This window comes from Cuculus canorus, chromosome 2 (genome assembly GCF_017976375.1).
Source record: "Cuculus canorus isolate bCucCan1 chromosome 2, bCucCan1.pri, whole genome shotgun sequence".
Lineage (NCBI taxonomy): Eukaryota > Metazoa > Chordata > Aves > Cuculiformes > Cuculidae > Cuculus > Cuculus canorus.
Genome location: NC_071402.1, coordinates 129,826,488 through 129,848,516, shown reverse-complemented (window position 1 = coordinate 129,848,516; position 22,029 = coordinate 129,826,488). Strand labels below are relative to the sequence as shown.

The following is a 22,029-nucleotide window of genomic DNA, read 5'->3' as shown; positions in this document are numbered from 1 at the left end:
CCATGTAAACATTGCCTTGTTGCCAACATACTAAAAAGAGAGAATACCAGAAGTTTACATCTGAATATTACTTCGGCAGTCATCACAATTAATAAAATTCTTGAAAATTAAAACTTCAGGGCTTTTTTCAGTATCTGTAGGTTATGAAACCAGCCCAGTAGTAAAGAATTCTCTGAACTAATGGACACATTTCCATCAGACATCAGTAAAAACACTACTGACTTCTACATGTAGAGACCTCTGCAGATATTATCCTTTTAGAAACAGTTATTACTTAAATGCTATGGTGGTCACTTTTGTTAGGAACCAGTATAAAAAGTTTTAAACATGCATAATACTTTTTAATGAAAAATACCAATGTTAGCAACTTGATTTCAAGTACTGAATACAGTTTTACTTACGTGACTAACAACAACACTTTTATAATAACGTCTCCATTAAAATATCATCCAATGAAGCCTCAAGCACTCCTAGAGTGTACATCAGAGAGGAACAAAAATTCCAGTTATCATGTCCGGTAAAACATATGTGATCATAGCAATGGAGATTTTTTTTTCTGTTTTTATATGTTAAGATAGTTACAAAACATTGTGGAAGTGCACATAAAACATTATGAAATATTAGGATGTAGATTTCTGAGACTAGAGTGGTAGGGTCAGTTGACATGATGTTGTTTACAGACATACAGAAGAGCTGCAGCAGACAAGAATTTATTTTCTAACTGTCAGTCAGACTTGGAAGCTGAACTGCAGGAACATTCTAGCATGTAGAATGGCCAGAGAATGATGTTAAGACTTGTTTATGTTGAAATGAATGGCACAGCCAAATTCTGCTGATAGAACAGTAAGGCTAAGCATTTATGTATCTGTTGGAACACTTCTCCATCAAGCCTGTTTCATTTGTGGTGGCTGTGGTACTTATTCTCCATGAGAATCAGACTGAAGCTGGATTTGAATGAGCTAGTTCACCCATATGATGCAGTCTGATGGAACAATTTTGCTGTAGTCTGCACGTGGATTATTTTGCCTTACACTTACCATCATGTAACATATATTAACTTACATTACACATATTACTAGAAAAAATAAATAATGCAAATCTAGTCTAACCATTCATGTTAATCACTGGCTTCAAACTGAAAATAGTCAGACTGGTTTAAATACAGTTTCAAGCTTGTATTATTTATTGGAACCCACACACACATATTATCCCAAAATTCTGCTCCTGAACTTGTTAGGGTCACTATGATGTCATCAGGGCCATAGATTAACAATATGAGCAAGAGAAGTCATTCAAATGCCTGAATGTTTTAAACAGCTTGGAGTATTTGAAACATCTGCACAGGGCTTGTGGCTACTGGACTTATGGGAGACCTGCACTGTTCTGGAGCAAGAGCTGGAATGCAGGCAGGATATCCTACTGATCTTTCCTCAGGCTTCTGGGTTTCACCTGATAAACACTGATAAAATACTTCCTGTAATGGGAAGAAAAAAAGGAAATACGCATTTACCTACAATATTTTGCATGTACTTTACACCTTTCCAAGTGAAATTTATTTACAGCCTCAAGAGCAAGTTAATTGTACCAGTTCCTATGTAGCATTAGTATAACACATGCAGTTTTAAATCTACCACAGGTTATTCTCTTATTTTATGATGGATGTGCTGCAGTTTTGCAGAACTGTACAAAAACATGAGATGGAAAACAATTCTGTAATAGGATGTGCTTTCTTTGGGGGTCAGATTAGATGACCTCTAGAGATCCCTTCTGACATAAATTAGCCGATGCAAGAAAATGAAGATGCAATTTTCAAAAATACCTTAATGAAAAAGCCACACAGCCTAGTATCTTTGATGATAAGTATTTAGTTATAGAAGAAAGAAAATAACTGTGCAAACGTCATTCTGTAGTAGCATGTATTGTATCCATTTCTTTTAAAAACTGGTGAGTGTAATCTTGCTTTTTTATTTTTTCTTTTTAAATATGTATTTTGGAACAGGGCAACACCTAGTCAGTGTAAAATATGGTGACAGTTCAGTCTGAATATAAAAATATTAATTTTCTGCTGAAGTTCTCTTAAACTTAGAGGGGATTTGAAGTGTCAACTCGCAGATGCAGAAAGAAATAAGGAGATTAACTTTATTTCATTTTAAATAGTCTCTATTTGGCTCCATACTATGTCTGGAGCTACCAGTTATTAATAGAGACCAGCACCTCAAAAAAAAAAGAAAACCTGTCAAACCAAACCTCAACGCATATATGTTCCACCTCTGTGTTGGAATGCAACAAAATATCTTCTAGAGATTTCCTCTCTCTGCATACTTTAGATTACTGAATTTGCTTGTCATATCATGTTAATTGGACTAGCTGATACAATTTTATTATTACAGTTGACCTTTTGTTTAATAACCATTTCACCTTTAACAATTCTGAAGTGGTAGCTTTACCCTGTTGATTGAAAACTCAGAACTCAAATGCAAAATGAAAAAAATATGGTTATGTGTACCAGTTTCTTCTTCTCCAGTACATTTCCTCTTTTTATGCTTTTTAAAATACTAGAGATATTTTTAGAAGCTAAAATGGGTGATTAAAGACATTTCTGTTTTCAGTTTTATACTTTTAAGATGTCTAGTCTTTCTTATTTGAGGTTTCTATTGGTTTAAATCTACCTTGTTGAAATGGAAGCCATCCACATATTTTTTCTATGAAAATTAGACATTTGCAATATAATACTTGTACTGTAGTTCCATTCCTCCAACATACACACTACATTTAGCTTCAATGGTCTGAACAAGCAAAGGCATGCACATAATTAATTCCATGAGGGACAGCTTATTCATATATTTGCACACATAGCTCTTGCTCTTTGTATATCAGTTGCACATAATTTACAATGACTAGTTCTGCTAACTTGAGTGCTGTGTGCAAATTAAATTCTAAATAAAGCTCCACGTTTGCAGATATATTTTTGTTGCAGCTTGATCAAACATTTTCTGTTGTCCTACATGCACATAAGTGTGCGCACCCACACGCTGGAAATGGCTTTTTCTGGTTTTCAGCTTGTGCTATGCAGTAAAATGGTTATAAAAATAACAACATGGTAACAGTTCCTTCCACATGTGGATGCCATAAACATTGTGTATTACTGTACAACAAAACACACTGTCGCAGCAGCAGGCCCATTCCCGGAGTGAGGATGGATTACCCTTTCGCAGGCATCAAGGTGATCTGCCAGTTGCAAATGAGTAATTCATATGGTGTAAATTAGTTCTAAATTAAAAGTCACAAGTGTTTTCCTGATAGGTGTCAATTTTTTGTATATTATATCAAAAATGGTGTGGTCATTAGCAGTAGGAAAGACATCTTCCTTCTGTACTCAGCACTGGTGAGGCTGCGCCTCGAACACTGACTGTGTTCAGCTTTAGGTCCCTCAGTATGACAAAGACACTGAGGTGCTGTAGAGTGTCCAGAGAAGGCCAACAAAGCTGGTGAAGAGTCTGGAACACAAGTCATATAAGGGGCATCTGAGGGAACTGGGGTTGTTTCATGTGGAGAAAAGGAGGCTGAGGGAGACCATATCACTCTCTACAATTAGCTGAAAGGAGGCTGTAGCAAGGTTTGTGTTGGTCTCTTTTCCCAAGTAACAAGCGATAGGATGAGACGAAATGGCCTTGAGTTGTGCCAGGAGAGGCTTACACTAGATATTAGGAAAAATTTATTTACCAAAAGAATGGTCAAGCACTGGAACAGGCAGCCCAGGGAAGCAGTAAAGTCATCGTCACTGGAGGTGTTCAAAAAACATGTAGAGGTGGCACTTTGGAACATGGTTTAGTAGGCATGGTGGTGTTGGGCTTTTCCAGCTTCAATGATTCTGTGATATACATACACAGGGGTTTGGTGCTTTAAACAAAACACAAAAACCAGAAACACACAGAGGAAAGTAGTTAAAAAAAAAAAAGAAAAGAAAAAAAAGCAGCCCATTTTTTCACGTTTGTGAGTGAATTCGACATAGACTTCCCAGAAGTAAAGCAAGCCTCCAACTTCCCACAGGCTCCACCTGGGACCTCCCTCAGGGACACCCCACCCTGGCTGCTCACATAGCAGGGAGCTGCCCTCACTCCCTGTAGAGCTCCTTGCCCCGACATGAATCGTAGAATCATAGAATAGTCTGGGTTGGAAGGGACCTTAAAGATCAACTAGCTCCAACCCTCCTGCCATGGGCAGGGACATCCCACCGGATCAGGCTGCCCAAGGCCCCATCCAACCTGGCCTTGAACACCTCCAGGGATGGGGCAGCCACAGCTTCCCTGGGCAACCTGTGCCAGTGCCTCACCACCCTCATCGTGAACAAATTCCTCCTCACGTCTAGTCTAAATCTTACCTCTTCCAATTTAAAGTCATTCCCCCTTATCCTATCACTACAGGCCCCCGTAAAAAGTCCCTCCCCAGCTTTCTTGTAGCCCCTTTCAGGTACTGAAGGTAGCTAAAAGATCTCCTCTAAGCCTTCTCTTCTTCAGGCTGAACAACCCCAACTCTCTCAGCCTGTCCTTGTACGGGAGGTGCTCCAGCCCTGTGATCATCCTTGTAGCCCTCCTCTGGACCCGTTCCAACAGCTCCATAGCCTTCTTATGCTGAGGATTCCAGAACTGGATGCAGTACTCCAGATGAGGTCTCACAAGAGAGGAATAGAAGGGCAGAAGCACCTCCCTTGACCTGCTGGCCACGCTTCTTTAGATGCAGCCCAGGACACAGTTGGCCTTCTGGGCTGTGAACACACATTGCCGGCTCACGCTCCTCATCAACCAGCAATGATCTCAAAGGTCTTTTCCAGCTTAGCGATTCTATGATTCTAAAGCAACACCTCTTGTTCCACCCACAGATTTTGTCTGTGTAGAAAGTAAAAACGCATCTCTTTGTCCCATATTTTTCCCTTTCCTGACAGCTGTGGTCAGGCTCCTGGGCCATTTGGAGTTCTTGGGCAAATGGCCTTTGCCCTAACATCAGCAGTGAGGAGTAGGGACTGGTGCTCATGGTGAGTCCCGCCAGCTCCTTGTTTCCTCCATTCCAAACATGCCACAGATCCAGCACATTTGTCAGTGCACCCACGGTTATTTTATGTGTGTTCAACAGGCCTGGAAATGCTGGGGGCATTGTGCAGCCAATACCGGCTGCTCTAGACTTGTCCATTAGTGCTTCTAAGCTGTTTTGGAGGTGTAAATTTATACCAATTTAGTGCTTTAAATGATAGTGATCTTACTGATGTTGGGCATGTTAACTTGTGTAGCAAAACCGTTTTTTCCTGATAGGCATTTTTTATCAATCAGTAGTAACTGACATCCTCAATCCTTATGTTACTAGGATTCTTTTTTTTTCTAAATGATAGCACATCAGTAACATACTCTGAGAATTAAAACAGTGTCTAGGTTTTTCAACACTAATGTACAAACAGAGTTTTCTGGATGCATAAATTTAAACTGTTGTGTAAATAGAGTAAAGTTGCATAAAATACAGTATTGCAAGGCAAGCAGTTTTCTTGTCGATGACCTGTAGTAGGTTGTGTGGCCTGAGTGAGCAGCCCATTCTCAGCATACGTTACTTTTTCCCATCCTGTGAATGAACTATGAGCCTCCAGAGGAAAATAAAATGAGCATGTTGGAGTATTTTTATCAATTTAAAGTAGAGATCACTAGTTTAATCTCTGTCTTTCTTAGACTACATTATAGTTCGAAAGGTTCTGTGATGCATATATTAATTTTGGTATGCAAATTAGTTTAAACTGTTTTATAATGTAATGAATTTATAATTATGCAGTATATTATGCTGACAAATGTACTGTATGCTGTCAGGCAGTAGAAAAACAGCTGAAGATCTGTGGCTTTAAGAAGAATGTGGATGTCTTATCATTGTATCTGGCTGGACAGTAAGCAAAATATCTCTGTTCGGCTTTTGCTAAAAGCAGAGCACACAGTAATGGGTAAACTTTCATAGTGATTTCTCTAATAGATATACTCTGAACAAGATTTATGTGTGAAATATCAGTAAATTATATTTATACCTAGTCCATAAATATTGTATAGAAAGAACTGGTGAAGACATACACAGCAGAACCATACTCACAGTGGGGTGGTTGACTGCCTCAGTCCTGGGTATACAATCCTTCTCCAGCATCCCAGAATTGCTTGTGGACCTGTTAAGTTCAGTTGTTGTGCATGAACTTCTCCCACGGGGAGCAGAGGAGTGTGGCGCAGTGGGCTGATCTCTGCCTGTTCTAACTGGCTTGTAAGGCTGGCTGGAAAGGGTGTCAAGAAGGCAAATATAAAAACACAGGACCTGCCCAGTCAAAGAACTGTCAAATTTCTGGTCTCCCTGAAGACATCTGTTATTGCAGCAGTAAAACTCCTTGGTAGCACCTTTGAAAATACCTCCATCTCTGCTGTTAAGAACTGAAGGGAGGGCAGTGCAACATGATGTGAGTACAAGTACAGAAACACTCGTTGGGGCTGGCAGTACTGATCAGAGAACCGATCTCCTCTGAGAGCTTTGTGAAAGAGCTGAAGATGTAGGGCAGATGAGGAGAAGAAACCATGCTAAGAGAAGGAAAACAACACTTTCATGAACCTGTGGGTGATCTGGGTCGATAAGATATATTTTGTAGGATCAACATGATGAGAGGCTAACATGGAAAGATGGATACGTGACAGGGCATACTTCAAAGTTTTGGAAAGCATACTTTGAATTTCAGGCTGGGGCATAATTCCAAGTGTTGCATACCTGTCTGCAGCCTCACAATTGCATCTAGTGTTTGTATGGCTGATATCATATATAAAGAAGTAAGGTAGCATTAACAGTTCAGGAACAAAGTTTTCAAGGTCTTTAGGTCCTATGAATGCAACAAAAATAAAAGGTTTTCCAGTGTTTTCTAGCTTGTTTTTAGTGGAAATCAGATTATCTTGAAAATCTAAATGTGCCCACTGGTATCTTTAAATTCCTTAGCAGGTCTCCTGATTTACATCAAGAGAGTATTTAAATGCTTTGTGAAAAGAAAATGTAAAACATATAGTTACTGCCAAAATTACTAAAACATGTATTTTAGAGAGAAGAAAACATAAAATCTGAGGGAGAAGTTTAAACAATGAGAAAATTACAAGATGCAATATATTTTCTAAATATTAAAATAGAATTATTATAATTAATATATATATAAAGAATTAAAACTGTGCATACAGTCTTTATAGGCAAATTGTCTGATTTTAAATACTTAAAAGTGTGCCCTCACTGGCTTTGAAATATTTTTTGGTATGGAATAAAAAGAAATGTTCAGGTGGCATATACAGAAATGATCTGTCTTGCCTTGGAACTATTTTGAGAAAGATGGTGCAAGCTGGTTGCTTTGATGATTGAGAAGTGAGCTCCTTTTATTCTATAGCAATTTATACAAACCTTGAACCTTAGCCAATCTCAGTAGCAGATCATGCCTCCTTAACTGCGGGTTTGACATAATTTTCTGCTGGCTGAAATAAGAAAATGATAAAATAATAATTAAAGTCAATCAAATGAAAGGGAATGAGTGTATATTTTTAAATCACTATTAAAGGGACATGAAAAAAATGTGCTTTTTGGACACTGAAAGCTGTCATCCTAGGAAAACTGATTAACTTAGCAGTAGGTAGGAAAAGGTTGCCAGAGGCCAAAAAGGATCAGATTGTAAGACACTTGCAAAGCCTGGAAGGCATACGGAAAGGGACAGGCTCTTTTAAAATGTTAAAGGAATTAAGCTCTTCCTGGGGCAAATTAAATGCCTTAATACCAGAAAAAAAAAACCCAAACCAAAGAGATCAAGGCTTGGAGATAGTCAAGATGAGGCTGTTACTAGAAGGGAGTAAAGCCAACTGAAACATAAACCTATAAACTGGGTATAGAACGACGGTGACAAAGATTGTGAGGCAATTTTGGCTTGGCTACCTGAAAAATAATTCAGGGGTGTACGGGTAAAACCACACAGAAGAATTAAATAGTAGCCCTGCCAGAGCTCTGTATGTCCTGGCAACACTCATCTGCTTGTTTATACTACACGCAGTAATGTCTTTTCTGGTTACTTGTGACAATAGACACATAAATGTGTATTTGCAGTGTTTGTTTCCATGGATTATATGTGGAAGACAGAGAAACAGTTTAACAAAGTAACAGCATGGGATAATTTGATTTGCAGAAATAGAGAATAGAAGTACAGCACCTCAACTTCGTAGAGTTCGTTTTTAACAGATTTTGGTTTTTTCCAAGTGCAAGATAATAAAAGGCATCCACTCCCCCTTTTTCTTTATCTTGAGGTTTCGTTGGGAAAAAAAAAAAAGCAAACATGGGAAACTAGAGACTAGGCTGATGAGGCTTCACAGTTGGAAAACAGGCAGATCATTTTAGGCTGATTACATGATGTTAATTTTTAACGTTCCTGTTAGTTCTTTCTGAAACACTGGTCCTGTATGATTTACACTTGCAGCATGTGAAAATGCACAAGGAAAGTTTTATTAAAGAAGTCAATTTTTTTTTTTTCATGTAAAGGCCATCTATAATTATTCTAGAGGAAACCATGGACATTTATTTAAAGCAAAGAAAAATAAGGAGGAGCAATTAATGAAAATTACTTGGCAACCCACTAATATTCTCTGGTAATTTGTTATTTACAGTGCACTAGCAAGCTCAAAATGCTAGATATACAACTAAATGAAAAATCCCACCAGCACATACAAGATAGTTTCAGCCTCGGTGGATGTGCAGTTTTATTTAAAACAAGGCTGTTACTGAATATGAGTAAATACTGGGTTTATATGCAGACAGGAGAGATGAAAGGTGAAAAAGTGTCAAAAGATTCCACAATATGAAAAATAATATGAAATGTACCTTTTGATGTGCTCGGTGGATGTCTCCTGTTGGCTTCTCTGGCATTGTGGCTGGACAAGCCACAGCGCACCTGCAAAGCAGTTCTCCTTTTAGGTTTATGTCCCCAGGATGCCAAACTTCTAGTCCTGTGTTCTGAGCAGTTTCTACAAACAGCAAAGTAAGTGGGACTCATACTCCCTGGGAAAACAAATGCTGTAATGGAAAGAAAAATAATGTATCACTTTGTTTGCTCCCATTTCTTTACCACCTGCTGCTTTGTTATGCTTTCGGGTGTGCAGAATGCTTACACTGTCTCTGCCGTCTTATTCTTTGTGTCTTTGTCTGCTACGATTTCTACCGAAGTGTGGCTTTTTAGTGCTTGTATAATATTATTTATTAAAAAATCAACTGTTTATAAAGTGATTAAGCACCATTAAAGTTAAGAAACGTGTTACCTTTTTTTTCCTTTCACCAGAGGACTAAGGAGTATCCCAAGTCTATCACAATTTCATAGGTTAAGGTATTTGTGGATTAACAACAATAAGGTAACAAGGTATTCCTCTAAAGAGCAGAACAATACGTATATGCTCCCTGATTATTATTTTTTAATTTTTCTAGCATAAAGTGTTATGTAACTGTCAAGCTAATACATTATTTTTAATTTCCAGGCAAATTTAACCGACTTAAATACGACAGTTTTGAAGAAACACTATTTGTTTTACGTTACGAACTATAAGCTGATATATTTTCCTTTAGATTCACATCAAATTTATAAATTTTGTGTATTTAAGAAGCTGATTTTGTGCTATTACCTAGCAATTAAAAGAAAGATTGAGCATATTTAGGACTAAGTTATTGGCAGAATTGCCTGATAGCATACTGATACCTGAGGTCTGGGGTAGCAGTTTCCAGTGTAGCTCGGGGATAGTATGCACTGCCCACCAGAGTGAGCAGCTCTTGGAACAGATGGAGAGGTGATCTGCCTGTAAAGTGTTCTTAGAACAACTCCTGGTCTTCCTTGATTTTGAGGAAAGGAGTGGACTGCAGGAAATGTGTAGCTCTGTTTTTATGCCCTTGCAGACGCGCGTAGTCTGTCTCCCGGTAGACAGGTTGTTGAGATGAGATTCCTTTTTTGCCCTCATGTAGGCAAGGGAGACATATAACTCCTTCGAATGGGCTTCTCCTTACGCCCAGGAAGTAGCACTGCTGTACTGGGGTTGGTGGGGTATCTTGTGCCATTATGCAGGCTGTTGTGTCACCTGCACTTGTTTGCTTTAAGGGAGATTTCTAGGTGAGCGATAAGAGTATGTCATTGAGCCACATTAATTTCCCTTGTTTCCAATGCACTGTACAGTCCTAAATCAGTTACACAAACCATGTACCTTCCTTTCCCCACCTGTGCAAATCTAGATTATACTATTTATCATATCCTGTAGAGGTTTAAGACAATGCTCTATCAAAGTCTCTGGACAATACAGTTTCCAGCCAAGTCTCGGCATATTGTATCTTACACAAAATCATCTACTTGGCAGTAGAATTATCTGATTTAGAAATCTCCAAATATATAGGTAACAATTATTAAATGGTTGAATTGAATCCAAACCTTCACCATTATACCACTGATAATTAAAAAGCAAGAAAAGTCATTAAAAACATGAATTTCTAACCTGCTTTTAAATATTATACAGTAGTTTATGTGACTCTCACAATAGGCTCAAGTTCTTAAAACGCCAGAAGTGCTTGCTCAAGTAAATAAGTAGCTCTGTGAACAGCAGAGAAAATAAATGTACATTCCATGTCACTTAGGCGTGTATGTATATCTGCTGCCCCAGGCTAACATCAGTTACATAGCATCTTATGTTGACTTCATTGAAAGGCCTGTGGTTATCCAACTATTTTCACAAAAAGCAAAAATGTGGATACATCAAAACGTTGATCTAAAACCACAGGTATATTAAGGCTTTGTCTTGTATTTTTAAAGGACCCTAAAGGATAAAAATAAATGGTCTGATGACAAAGTAGAACCAATCTTGCTTACTATAAAAGATAAATAAATCTGATATTTACACGGTTCTCATTTTTCTCCCTAAGCAGTAACAAAGAGCATTCTTCTGTTGTCCCATATGACTTGCGTGGAAATGTCATTTTCTATATAACTTGCGTGAAGAAGCCACTCACTGGTTTTTCTTAGGAGAAGTCTTGGCTAAATGTTCCAACAGGGGAAGCAAATTGTTCTGAACAGAGAAGATCTGAGATCTTTTATTCTTTCCTTAAAAATGCATCACAATAATTTCTTTCACAAAAAAAAAAAAATAGATTTTATACGATGCTAAAATCCTTAAACTTGTCAAAGATAAGCGCCACTGCATACTACAGGTATGTATGGTCTTTACATTCTACAGGATACAATAATCATTGTGAAGAATAACATTTTTTTATTTGTAAAACCATTTTTTTCTGAGGTGAAGCAAGACTCAGAGAATGCTATTATTTTGAACATCAAAATACATTTTCTCGGAGGATTTCAGAGACCTTTAGGAAAGAATAAACCTCCATCTTATTCTCTCCCTTCAAAGTTTTAGATACAGTTAATACACAGAGCAAGGCACATTTGTTTTAAAATCAGTGACGTAATTTCATGACTGAAATCATTCCTACACTAACTTTGCATCACAGAAATCAAAGTAGTGTCAAGAATAACATTCTGGTTTTTAAATTGTAGGATAAATACTCAGGCACCATTAGCATTCCCAAATCTCAACTATGACAATGGTCAGCTTGTATCCCATTGCATGTAGTTTACCTTGCATTGAAGTCAGGACAACGCTAGGACTGAGCTTCTGCATGCAAGGGGATGAGATTTTCATTTTATCACTGAAGATAACTCTTTTTGGGGAATATAGCCATGCATACATTTTTTTTCTGTAATTGTAATTAATTTTGTAAGTCTGACTAAATGTCATTTTTGGAAATTTTGAACAAGTATGTGCTGTTTGGACCTGCTGCTGAAGAAATAATTTTAAAACTAGATGCTGGGCTTATTCCAAGGTTATGTTTTGGAAGTATTCTTAAATCAACATAGAAGTGTTTCATCCTACAACAGTGTTCTCAAAATAAAAAAATATTTCAAATTTGATTTGAAATAAAAGAAAGTGTAAACCAGTAATTAAATGAAATCTGTTTCCAAATACAAATATATTTATAGTTCAAAAAGTGAGGTAGGGCTGTGTTATGTGTATTTGATTTGTAATTAGTATTTGTAATGAAGGCTCAGCTGTCACGAGAACCCTTACACCAAAAGTGAGAAATACGAGAAACTATATATAGTTAAAATAGTTTTCAAGAGATCGTGTTTATACTTCTCCAAAGTTAAATTTTGACTGACATAATCATTTTCCTAACTCTAATTTCAGATCCAAGCTTTAACCTTCTTGATCAGAAACTACTGCTTGACTGAACTCTATCTCAACAATAATGAACTGACAGATATATCAGGTACCAATATTCCTTTCTTGGATTGTTGAGCAAAGGCTTATACTTTCTTTTCCATGTCTTGGCATTCAAATTTATAAAAGTGGATGACAACAAGAGGTAGCTTAATGGTTGAAAGCTCCTATGTTTGCAGAACAATACATGTTAAACATTTTCTTAGAGATTTAATTGTTCTAGCATAATTGAGTGGCAATAATGTAATATGTTTATCCTGGTCTAAGGGATGAAATGACATTCAGTTTAATGTCAGGCAATTGTAAAATATTTTTGGCCTTACGCAACCATATTTCATATTGAAAATGAACACATAAAGCTCTTTTTACACAATGATTTGTGGTCCTCTTGCTGACCAGGTACTCCATAATTGATAGAAGTACCTTTGGAGAGCCATTTGTGTTTATATGGTGAAAAACTGATAGCAGCGTTGACAGACTTAACAGGAAGATAAAGGGGTAATAAATTCGTCAGTTGTCCCAGCTGTAAGGCAGTTGGTCACTAAGGTTCTGCAGTTTCTTCATGATATTGTTGCATTTATCATCAGAAGTGTCTGCAAAGATACTAAAAAATTGTTTTATTGTAAAATTGCATCTGTCTTACACTGCTATTTGTTTTGCTTGCTTTTGTAGATTAAAGTGGCCATACCACACTAGTAAATTTGTAAATGAAGAGGCCAAAGCATAATAAATTTGTGTATATTCTAGAAGTATTAAAATGTTAATATTTTACTTCTCTCTGTCTCTGTAAAATGTTGGGATGAGAAATGATGTTGATTAATTTCTGTGAGATTTTTGAGAAAACCCAAGGAAATTTGTTATTTCCTTGGAATTCACTATTTATTACTTGTGAGGCAAAGGTGGCACTAGGGATCTACTAATGTTTGTGAGGCAAAGGTAATATTAGAGAAGGGTAAAAGGAAGTGGAGAAAATCAAAGATTACTTATAGGAGGAAGGAAGAGAGTAAGAAGAGAGGATGCACTTGATGTTGATTTGTTGAGGCAAGGGTGATGGGGACAAGTAGGAGGAAGGGGAATGAAAAAAGTTGGGCGTATGTTCCAAGTATGTTACTAGAAAAATGAAGAGGATATTGAAATCTCTGATAATTTTTTTCTTACTAATCTCATGCAAGGTGTCACCAAAAGGCAGGCATAGATGAATAAGTAGAATATTGAATGTAGTGTGCATCATAACACAGAAATTATCTAATAACGGCAGTCAGGAATGGTGAGAGTAAAGCTTTTTTTTCCCATTTTATTCCAGGAGCTCCGAAACATTCACGTGTGCTACAAATTCTGTTTCTACACAACAACTAGTTAAAAATACTTGGCAAAACAGTGAAGGAATTGAAAGGAATGATAAACTTGCAGACCCTGAGTAACACCTTATTTTTATTTTGCAAAACAGCGAGCAGTAGTGTTTTAGTGTTTTTTATCAGGATGTTTCTTGTCTGTTTCTGCATAATTTGCCAATAGCTTTTGAAGCTAATTATCAATTTCAACCAAATTTGACAGAAGAAAGAGATCTCTAAGACATGAAAATTCCAAAGAGAGTACCTCAACTAAGAAAAAGCTGCCGAGTGAGTTCAGAGGTTCTCTCCCTGGCTGCTGGATAGCGAGGCTGCTGGATGAGAAGCTTGGAGGCAGCCAAAGCAGTTTACTGCTACTATTTTCTAAGGGAACATGGGAATACAGTGAGATTATCACAAAGGTGAAGGCAGTTAAGAAATGGGTGTTATTGCTATTGAGAGTGTGAGTGATAGGTTATAGAACCCAAATTAATTCCCTATTAATTTTGTCACTCGTAGAACTTACTTTCTGCTTTTCGTGGCAGATTCTCTTGATTTCTGGACTGTAACAATAAATGTACATCAGACACTAAGTATAGCAATATCTGTTAAGTACCATACTTCTTGGTATACTGGAAGGAAATTAAAGTAGCGTAGGCACTGAAATTTTGAATAAAGTTATACAAAGTGGTGTTGGTGCCATTAAGTTACAATGTAAGAATTACCCTCTGGGGAAAGTAGGATTATAAGCTATTAACCTATTGAAAGTGAGAGTGTAAGCGATCTTTTTTAATGGTTCCTAAAAGAATGTCTTTATAGGTCATGCCAAATTCTCAGTATGTTGAGAAAACCGGAAACATGTTTTGTGTTTTAGTGACACAATTAATGGAGGTGAATGTCATCGAGCCGTACCTTCTAATGCATGCCAAAAATTAAATGTCTGATTGCTGAAAAGGAAGATGTAGCTTCAAAGTTCACTTTTAATTGAACTCGACACTGGACCAAAATTAAAAAACAAATCCAAGTGTTTAGTAAGACAACATGCCACCCAAGTTATTTTAATTCTTTTCATTATATGCAAGGTCGAAAAAATAGTCCAATTAAGAATGCAGTTGTTGGAAGTGATTAGGCGAAGTCTGGACAGACTTCCTATGTATGAATGGTGCAGTCACTTGAGCTTAATGTTATAGCCCTACCAACTAATAAGGAGCTCCAACAAGCACAGGGAGTTTGTTGTACTTGTTGCAGCCATTTGTGAGATATGAAGACACATAGCTGATAGTTAAAGTGCTGGTGAGTTATTATGAATGACAGTCACAAAGACATAGTGAAAACTGGGTGCATATTGGACCAGCCACCACCACAGTAAAGCAAGTGTTTAAGAGAACTATTGCACAGTATATAGAATATAGCAACCTACCCTGATTTAAAAGTTATTCTTTACTTCAAAGATGCGAGAATAAATGCTAATCATTGGAAGAAACTTAATAATTTTAATAACCTTAACTTTACAGTCATTCCTTTTTGACCTCTGCAGTCATGAGAAAATTGTCAATGTGTTTATTTCAAGGAGATTTCATAATAATGAGTTCTCACATTAACAGGACTCTACTGGTTTAATAAAATGCACCTCCATCTTTGAAGAACATGACAGCAGTAGATGAACAAACTAAATTTTCAAAGTCATATCCTGCATATCATATCATATTACTATATAATTTATTTGCCAACTTGCAATATTCAGAAATATGATATGGGTGCAGACGTTGCGCTGTGTAGCTTTCAAAAGTCCTGCACTCATAAGTCACCTTTATAAAATAAAAACTGGTTTGGGAATGGGAAGGTTCTCCCTATGGTGAAGTAGATCTTTTTTATTGCTGGACTATCTGATTTAAAAAACAAATCACTTGCTAGTCTTCTCTGGATGTGCATCAACAATCTTTTATCTTCTAGCTCTTGGGGACACTAGAACTGTTAAAATAGAGCAGTTTAACACTGTTATTTTTCACTTCAGATATAGCAACCAGCTGCCCAAATGTTGTGTTTCGCTCCCTCTCTTGTTGTTTTTAGCCACTTTGCTGCACTGGGTTTGTAGCATACCGCCATTCTTTATCAGGCATTTAAGGAAGACACCCAGTTTGTAAAGATTTACTGAGTGGTTTGCTTGGAACTGCAGCCTTTTGGGAGGTGATGAGTGTTTCTTTATGGGCTCACCTTGTGCTCACTTCTCCCTTCTGAAATCCAAGATTTTTGTTAGGTACTCTGTAAATTGCCTTAACTGATTTATTATCCGCAGCTGATAACATCTTGCTGCTAGACTTCAAAAAACTCCTTTTTTTCTTCAATATGTTTCTATCACAGTAGTTCCTTTCTGCCCCATGCGGGTTAGGCACTCTTTTCCTATGCTCCAGATAGAGAAAACAGACAAAATTGTGGAGGAAGAAAGCATTATCCCTAATTTGTAGAAGTAACATTGCATGACCTTGACATGAAAGTAGATAGCAGAGCCAAGAATTCATCCCAGATGTTTTGTAAAATAAGACCATCTTGATCCATGCAATGGTTGGATTTATTGTAGAAACGAGCAGCAGAAAAACTCATATGCTCCAAAACAAACCTACAAATCAGTGTTGATGAGAAGGGACGTGCTCCAAGGAGTGTCCGGATTCAGAGGTATTTAGTATCAACCCCAGTTTGTGCCTTGGAACAATCTCTCTTGAATCTTCATACCACTCCACTACCAAACGTGCCTGCAGAGATATACCTGAAACATTTTTCTCTCTGGAATGCTATCACATATTTCTTGACTCAAGAACAGACTTATCAGGTATACACCTAATATTCTTTCTGATTAACCCTTTCTAGAAAAAATAGCTACATAGTACTTTGTTCGGTAAAAATGGAACTTGCTTTTGCTGCCACCTTGTGGGTCTCTTACTGCTTCTAAGTACAGTCATTTTTTTAGAAATATGAAGAATTGCTAAATTACATCAGCACTGAGCCCTGTTTAGCAGTCATGCTTATCCTGAAGAAGACAAACCAACATCTTTAATTTACAGATCTCTGTGGAATATTTCAGGCTTTTTATTCTTCTAGTATCTCCCATTTGCTTCTTTAATACTATCTTTCCTTCTCTTACTCCTAAACTTACACATAATAGGATTTTTTTACTATAGAGTGAATATTAGCCACACTCTCTCCTCAAAAAGATAAAAGCAGACCAGTGTAGACCTTCGTAGAAGTTGTGAAAATTATTAAAGATTTTTTTCTCTACTCTGATCTCAAGGTAGCAGCCTTCTGATTATTTTTACTGCCTTAGAAGAATAGCATTTGTATGAGGAGAGAAATAGCATCATTATGTTTTCGTTTAGGAAAAAAACAACACCCAACAACACTTGTTTCATTTTTTGTTTGTTTGTTAGCTGGGAATCTGGAGATGAGCCAGTTTCTATTTTAGTCAAGCTCAGATATCACTCTCGTGAAAAAAACTGATCTGGCAAATGTTTCACATCTGGCAAAGCTGCAACACAGCGTCAACACCTATCGCAAAGGTTTGGTTATTCAGGTAATGTGAACCTGAAGGTCAGTATTTTAGACAAGTAGCTCATGGGCTTTTGGAACTTAGTACCTCAAGTACTTAATGAAAGTTTGTGGGACCCACATTCTCAGGAATTTAGACCCTTTTAAATATTTTATTTTTTAAGTTTCTTGAGTTTTCAAACTCATCATCTGTCAAAACATCAGAAGACCGGGTATGTACATTTGATATTGTGTCTATGGGATAAAAGCTTTATATCAGCTATGATAAAGCCTTAGGTATCCTAAAGCTCATCTGGTTTTAATATCACTACCCCTACAAATTTCACACCTTACTTCTAAGCTGTTACATCTAAAAGACTACTATTATTTAAAATAGGCATCACAAAACAAAATATAACAAAATCAAAGGCAAACGTTTAGTGGTTTTTTCTGTGTATCGAGAAAAATAGAAAAAAAAAACCCTGAAAGGTTTAAAGAGCGTGATGGCACCTTTATTCTGGTGTTGCCTGCGGTATTTTGCATACTCTGCAATAAGACAGTTCTTGCAGTGCATGTTTAGTTGAGTAACTTTACATGTGTAAAGAGGCTGTACTTTGTTTACCCAGCATAAGAACAATTCAAATTTGGTAATATTTTATACAAAATCTTTGGCTATTAGTGATCTTGAGTTTTCCTGCCCTGCTAAGTTAGATGGTTTTCTTTTGCTGGGTTTGCTTTTTTGTGATGTTGTTTGTTTTTTCTGTGTACATTTTGTAGACCTGTTCCATAACCCTCTGGCCCAAGACCCAGACTATCGGCTTTATGATCTGCTTCCTTCCTTCAGTATAGCTCCTTGAGAGGAAGAGTAAGGGTTTCTTTCCACTTCTCACAAAGCACTGACAGTTGCTTTTGATTTTAATTAGTTTGGTAAAATAGGTAAATTAATCTTGCCTGTTCTGTTGCATGCATTTGTCGATAAAGCAAAAGATCTAATGAACGGATGCCCATTTTTTTCCAAGATTTGTCAAGCAAGGAGTATTTGCATGGCATACATAGTTTATTTTGCTGAATGTGTTTGATTTCTGTCTTTTTCTTTATAAATTGTGTATGTTTATTGTATATCTTGGTCTACATATTTTTGAGCAAGACAGATAAAAGACTTGTGCTTAGAAACATGTACCTACATTTGTGCATTCAAACTAGTATATTCACATGGGTGGGCGTGTTTACCCAGATTGGATACTATCCTTATCTGTGTGGAATCCCCAACATAAGAACGATATGGAACTGTTGGAATGGATCCAGAGGAGGGCCACGAAGGTGATCAGAGGGCTGGAGCACCTCCCACACGAGGACAGGCTGAGAGAGTTGGGCTTGTTCAGCCTGGAGAAGAGAAGGCTGTGGGGAGACCTTATAGCGACCTTCCAGTACCTGAAGGGGGCCTACAGGAAAGCTGGGGAGGGACTTTTTAAAAGGGCATGGAGTGATAAGATAAGGGGCAATGGCTTTAAATTGAAAGAGGGAAGGTTTATAATAGATGTTCAGAAGAAATTCTTCACTATGAGGGTGGTGAGGCACTGGCACAGGTTGCCCAGGGAAGCTGTGGATGCCCCATCCCTGGAGGTGCTCAAGGCCAGGTTGGATGGGGCATTGGGCAGCCTGATCCAGTGAGAGGTGTCCCTGCCCATGGCAGGGGGGCTGGAGCTGGGTGATCTTTAAGGTCACTTCCAACTCAAACCACTCTACGGTTCTGTGGCTCTATCTACATATCTGTGTGTACAGTTAAAAAATACGTCTATTTCTTGATGAGGTATGTACTGACCAAGCTTTCAAATATAAATCTTCACAAATCATCAAGAGATCTTTCACAGCTTGCCTACTGTAAATTCTGAAGAAAAAAAAAAAAAAAAGTCTTAACGCTAGCTAGGAGATAAATCAGTCAATCCGTAGACATACCACAGTGAGCCCAGAAAATCAGCTTTGGTGATTTTTGGCTCTCATGTTTGGCGACCTCTGAGATTGGCAGGAGAACTGAAAACTACTGAAGAGGACTGAGAAAGGTGATGATTCCTACCCCAGTTCTACCTTATAAAAAGTAGCAAAGAAAAACAATTCATCCGGAAAATCGGCTCCTAGCCTCTAGGAGAACCAGGATGCAGGACTTGTGCAAGGCAGCCACAGGACACCCGCAGGTGCTGGCAGCCTGTGTAGCTCTGTCATGAAAGAAAGCTGGTAGATGGTCCACTGTGTGCATCAGGGGGTGATGAGGAGTAGCTGAATCTGCCCCCATGTCCCTGTCCTTACACATTCATTTTGCACTGGTTCCTCCAGCCTCTGGAATATTTGGTCTTGTCTTACACCTGGGATTAGCATGTCTGTCAAGACAGTTTTGCTAATGATTATTTTTGACTAGAGAGTAATCACTGAATCTTAACGTGCTGGAGAATACATGTTGCATTTACAGCTCTAGAAACAGGTCCATAAAACTTCCAGGAGTTAATCTCCTAACTATATTTATACTGTGATCAGTCCTGGTTTAAGACTTGAGGCATTAATTTGTATCAAGCTGTAACCTGGACTTACTCTTTAGTGAAATACTCCTCTAACATTACAAAGCATCCTCACCATCTGTGGAACGTTATCACAGCACAGTTCTGGCTGTCTCCTTTACGCAAGACAAGCGCTCACACTTCTCTTACCTCCAGGCATGACTACAGCAGTTCCTTCCTAATTGGTCCCATAGACACCATGACTTAAAAACTTCCATGAATTCAAAATGCTTCTTCCAGAGTTATTTGTTCTAAACCTTTAGCTCACTTCTGTTCCACCTTGAAGTACAAGATTAGTATGCAGTTCATATCATTGAGGTTAACACCCCTTCTTTGAATTAACAGTCTCAAACTCTTTGTTTAAAATTTAAAGTTATTTTGGAATTAAAGTGCAAAACAGAAAATTTAAGGCTTTTCTTTTGATTGCACTCCTACAGTTTTCTCTACAATTGAGCAAGGGGAATTGAATTGGCCTTGAACTAGGGACTTTTTTTTTGCTATTTATAGAGAAACTTCCAAATCTTTACTGACTCCTGCAGTAGAAGGTATGAAAAAGTACGAGAAGTCTTGCTTTCTAGTTTCTAAGTTTAAAATTTCTGATTCTATGGGACCCAAAATTAAAAGCTTTATCTTACTGGACAAGGCTTCACCCTAAAACCCTTAGGAAGTATCGCTCCATTTTCCCACTTTGAATTGTTGTGAAATTATGCAGGTTTAAACCACTGTTGTTTCAAAATTTGTCACAAGAAAAGGTCAATCACCTTCTGCATGCAGATAGATAACACCAGCCTTTTGACTTGGTAGAAAAAGTGAAAGCTTTATATTCCTTTTAACAGCAGTTACACAAAGAAAAAGAGAGTCAGCTCTTCATTTATAACCACAAAAGGTCTTGCGTTGTGCAGTCAATAGCTTTTGGAAAGAGAGTCAATACATCCCTGAGGACTGCAGTGGGAACTATCAGCTGCGCTCCACCAGCCAGAAGACTGATGACGCCCTCAGGTGTTGATAGTAACGTAAGGAAAGGTATATATTTTTAGGGGACTGGAATTAGGAAAAGTTCTTTTCATTCATCTGATAGAAAGTTACTGCTTTTAGCCATAAAGTATAAATGCATCAGGAACTCAACCAAATTGCTTCATAAAGTAAGTGGTGGTAGCAGCAACAGCAACAAGTGAATTCTTCTACTAAGAGTATTGTGGCAAATAAGTTCTATTCAGTCCCTGAAGTTCCAGAATTGTCTTTAAAGATGGATAAACAAATACCTTTTTTTTTTTCAATGTGTCTTGTGTGTGTTTAGTTTTACTTTCATTTAATTAAAAACACCTCAATACACTTCCAGTCTCTCAGATGGTGATCAGCATCATAGAGTTTTGATGCCCTCTAGTGCTTTCATAAAATAATCTCTTGAAGAAAGCACTTTCTTCTAAATAGTATTTAAAATTTTACATAGCTTGCCTAGCTTTGCAAGCAGATTCCTTTTAATGCTTCCTAATCAGTAATTTTTTGACCTTTTTTTTTTTTCTTTTGGCATCCCTGGAGCTCTTACTTCATTTCCTCTTCTCATGCCTAAAAAAATACCCTCACCAGGGAAGACATGCAGTAAAAATGAGCTTTTGAAAAATTTTCTGGTCTTTTGTATTTAACATAGTTGCAACTCTGTACTCTTCTGATGAGACAACCTGCCCGCTGCCGTCTGAAATTTAATATTGAAACGTATTCCACAGTTGGAAATGGGTGTATAAAAATGCTATTTATTTATAAGATCAAATACTGATCACTGAAAATAAAAGCATGCTCTAAGTATTAAAGCATCAGAACAGCTGTTCTGTGTTGTGGCTCAGAACATTTTCTCCTGCCTGGATGTTCAAAAATACGTGCTCTCTGGAAAAATACTGACTTGTAGAATTAAACTTTTTTAGTCTGTACTTGATGTTACTTTTATTCTGTTTGGTTTCAAAATCACAGAAAGAAATTTAAAACTTACCTCTGTGTCTGCATTGAGGCAGTGTAAAGGTTGCATTTTCATCTGATGACATTTTAGATGCTATCTTTATCAGAGCAAATTTACAAACCTCAGATATCAGGCTTTTTTTTTTTACTTTCAAGCTCTACATGTGAAAAAAACTTGAAAAAATTATGGAAGGAAATAATAAAAGCCTACATATGATGATATCCTTTAACAATTTGATTTTAGATAGCTGTTCACTTTTGAGTCCAGCTCTTTACAATCAGGCTAATTTATGTTTAAAAAGTAATTCTTACCTGCTTTCAGTAGAGTTAGCTGTCCTCATTGATAGAAGGGATATACAG

The 22,029-nt window shown here is 37.4% G+C and overlaps 1 protein-coding gene across 1 annotated transcript in view; it reads left to right on the top strand.

Annotated features, from left to right (window-relative positions):
* The window catches only part of LRRC72 (leucine rich repeat containing 72), a 28,264-nt gene that overhangs the window by 3,799 nt on the left and 2,436 nt on the right, over window positions 1-22,029 (top strand). Inside the window, 8 exon segments of the mRNA XM_054057896.1 lie at window positions 5,812-5,920; window positions 9,353-9,422; window positions 12,291-12,372; window positions 13,627-13,740; window positions 17,948-17,993; window positions 17,995-18,035; window positions 20,556-20,589; window positions 20,591-20,742. Coding sequence (XP_053913871.1) covers window positions 5,812-5,920; window positions 9,353-9,422; window positions 12,291-12,372; window positions 13,627-13,740; window positions 17,948-17,993; window positions 17,995-18,035; window positions 20,556-20,589; window positions 20,591-20,742 — 648 coding nt within the window.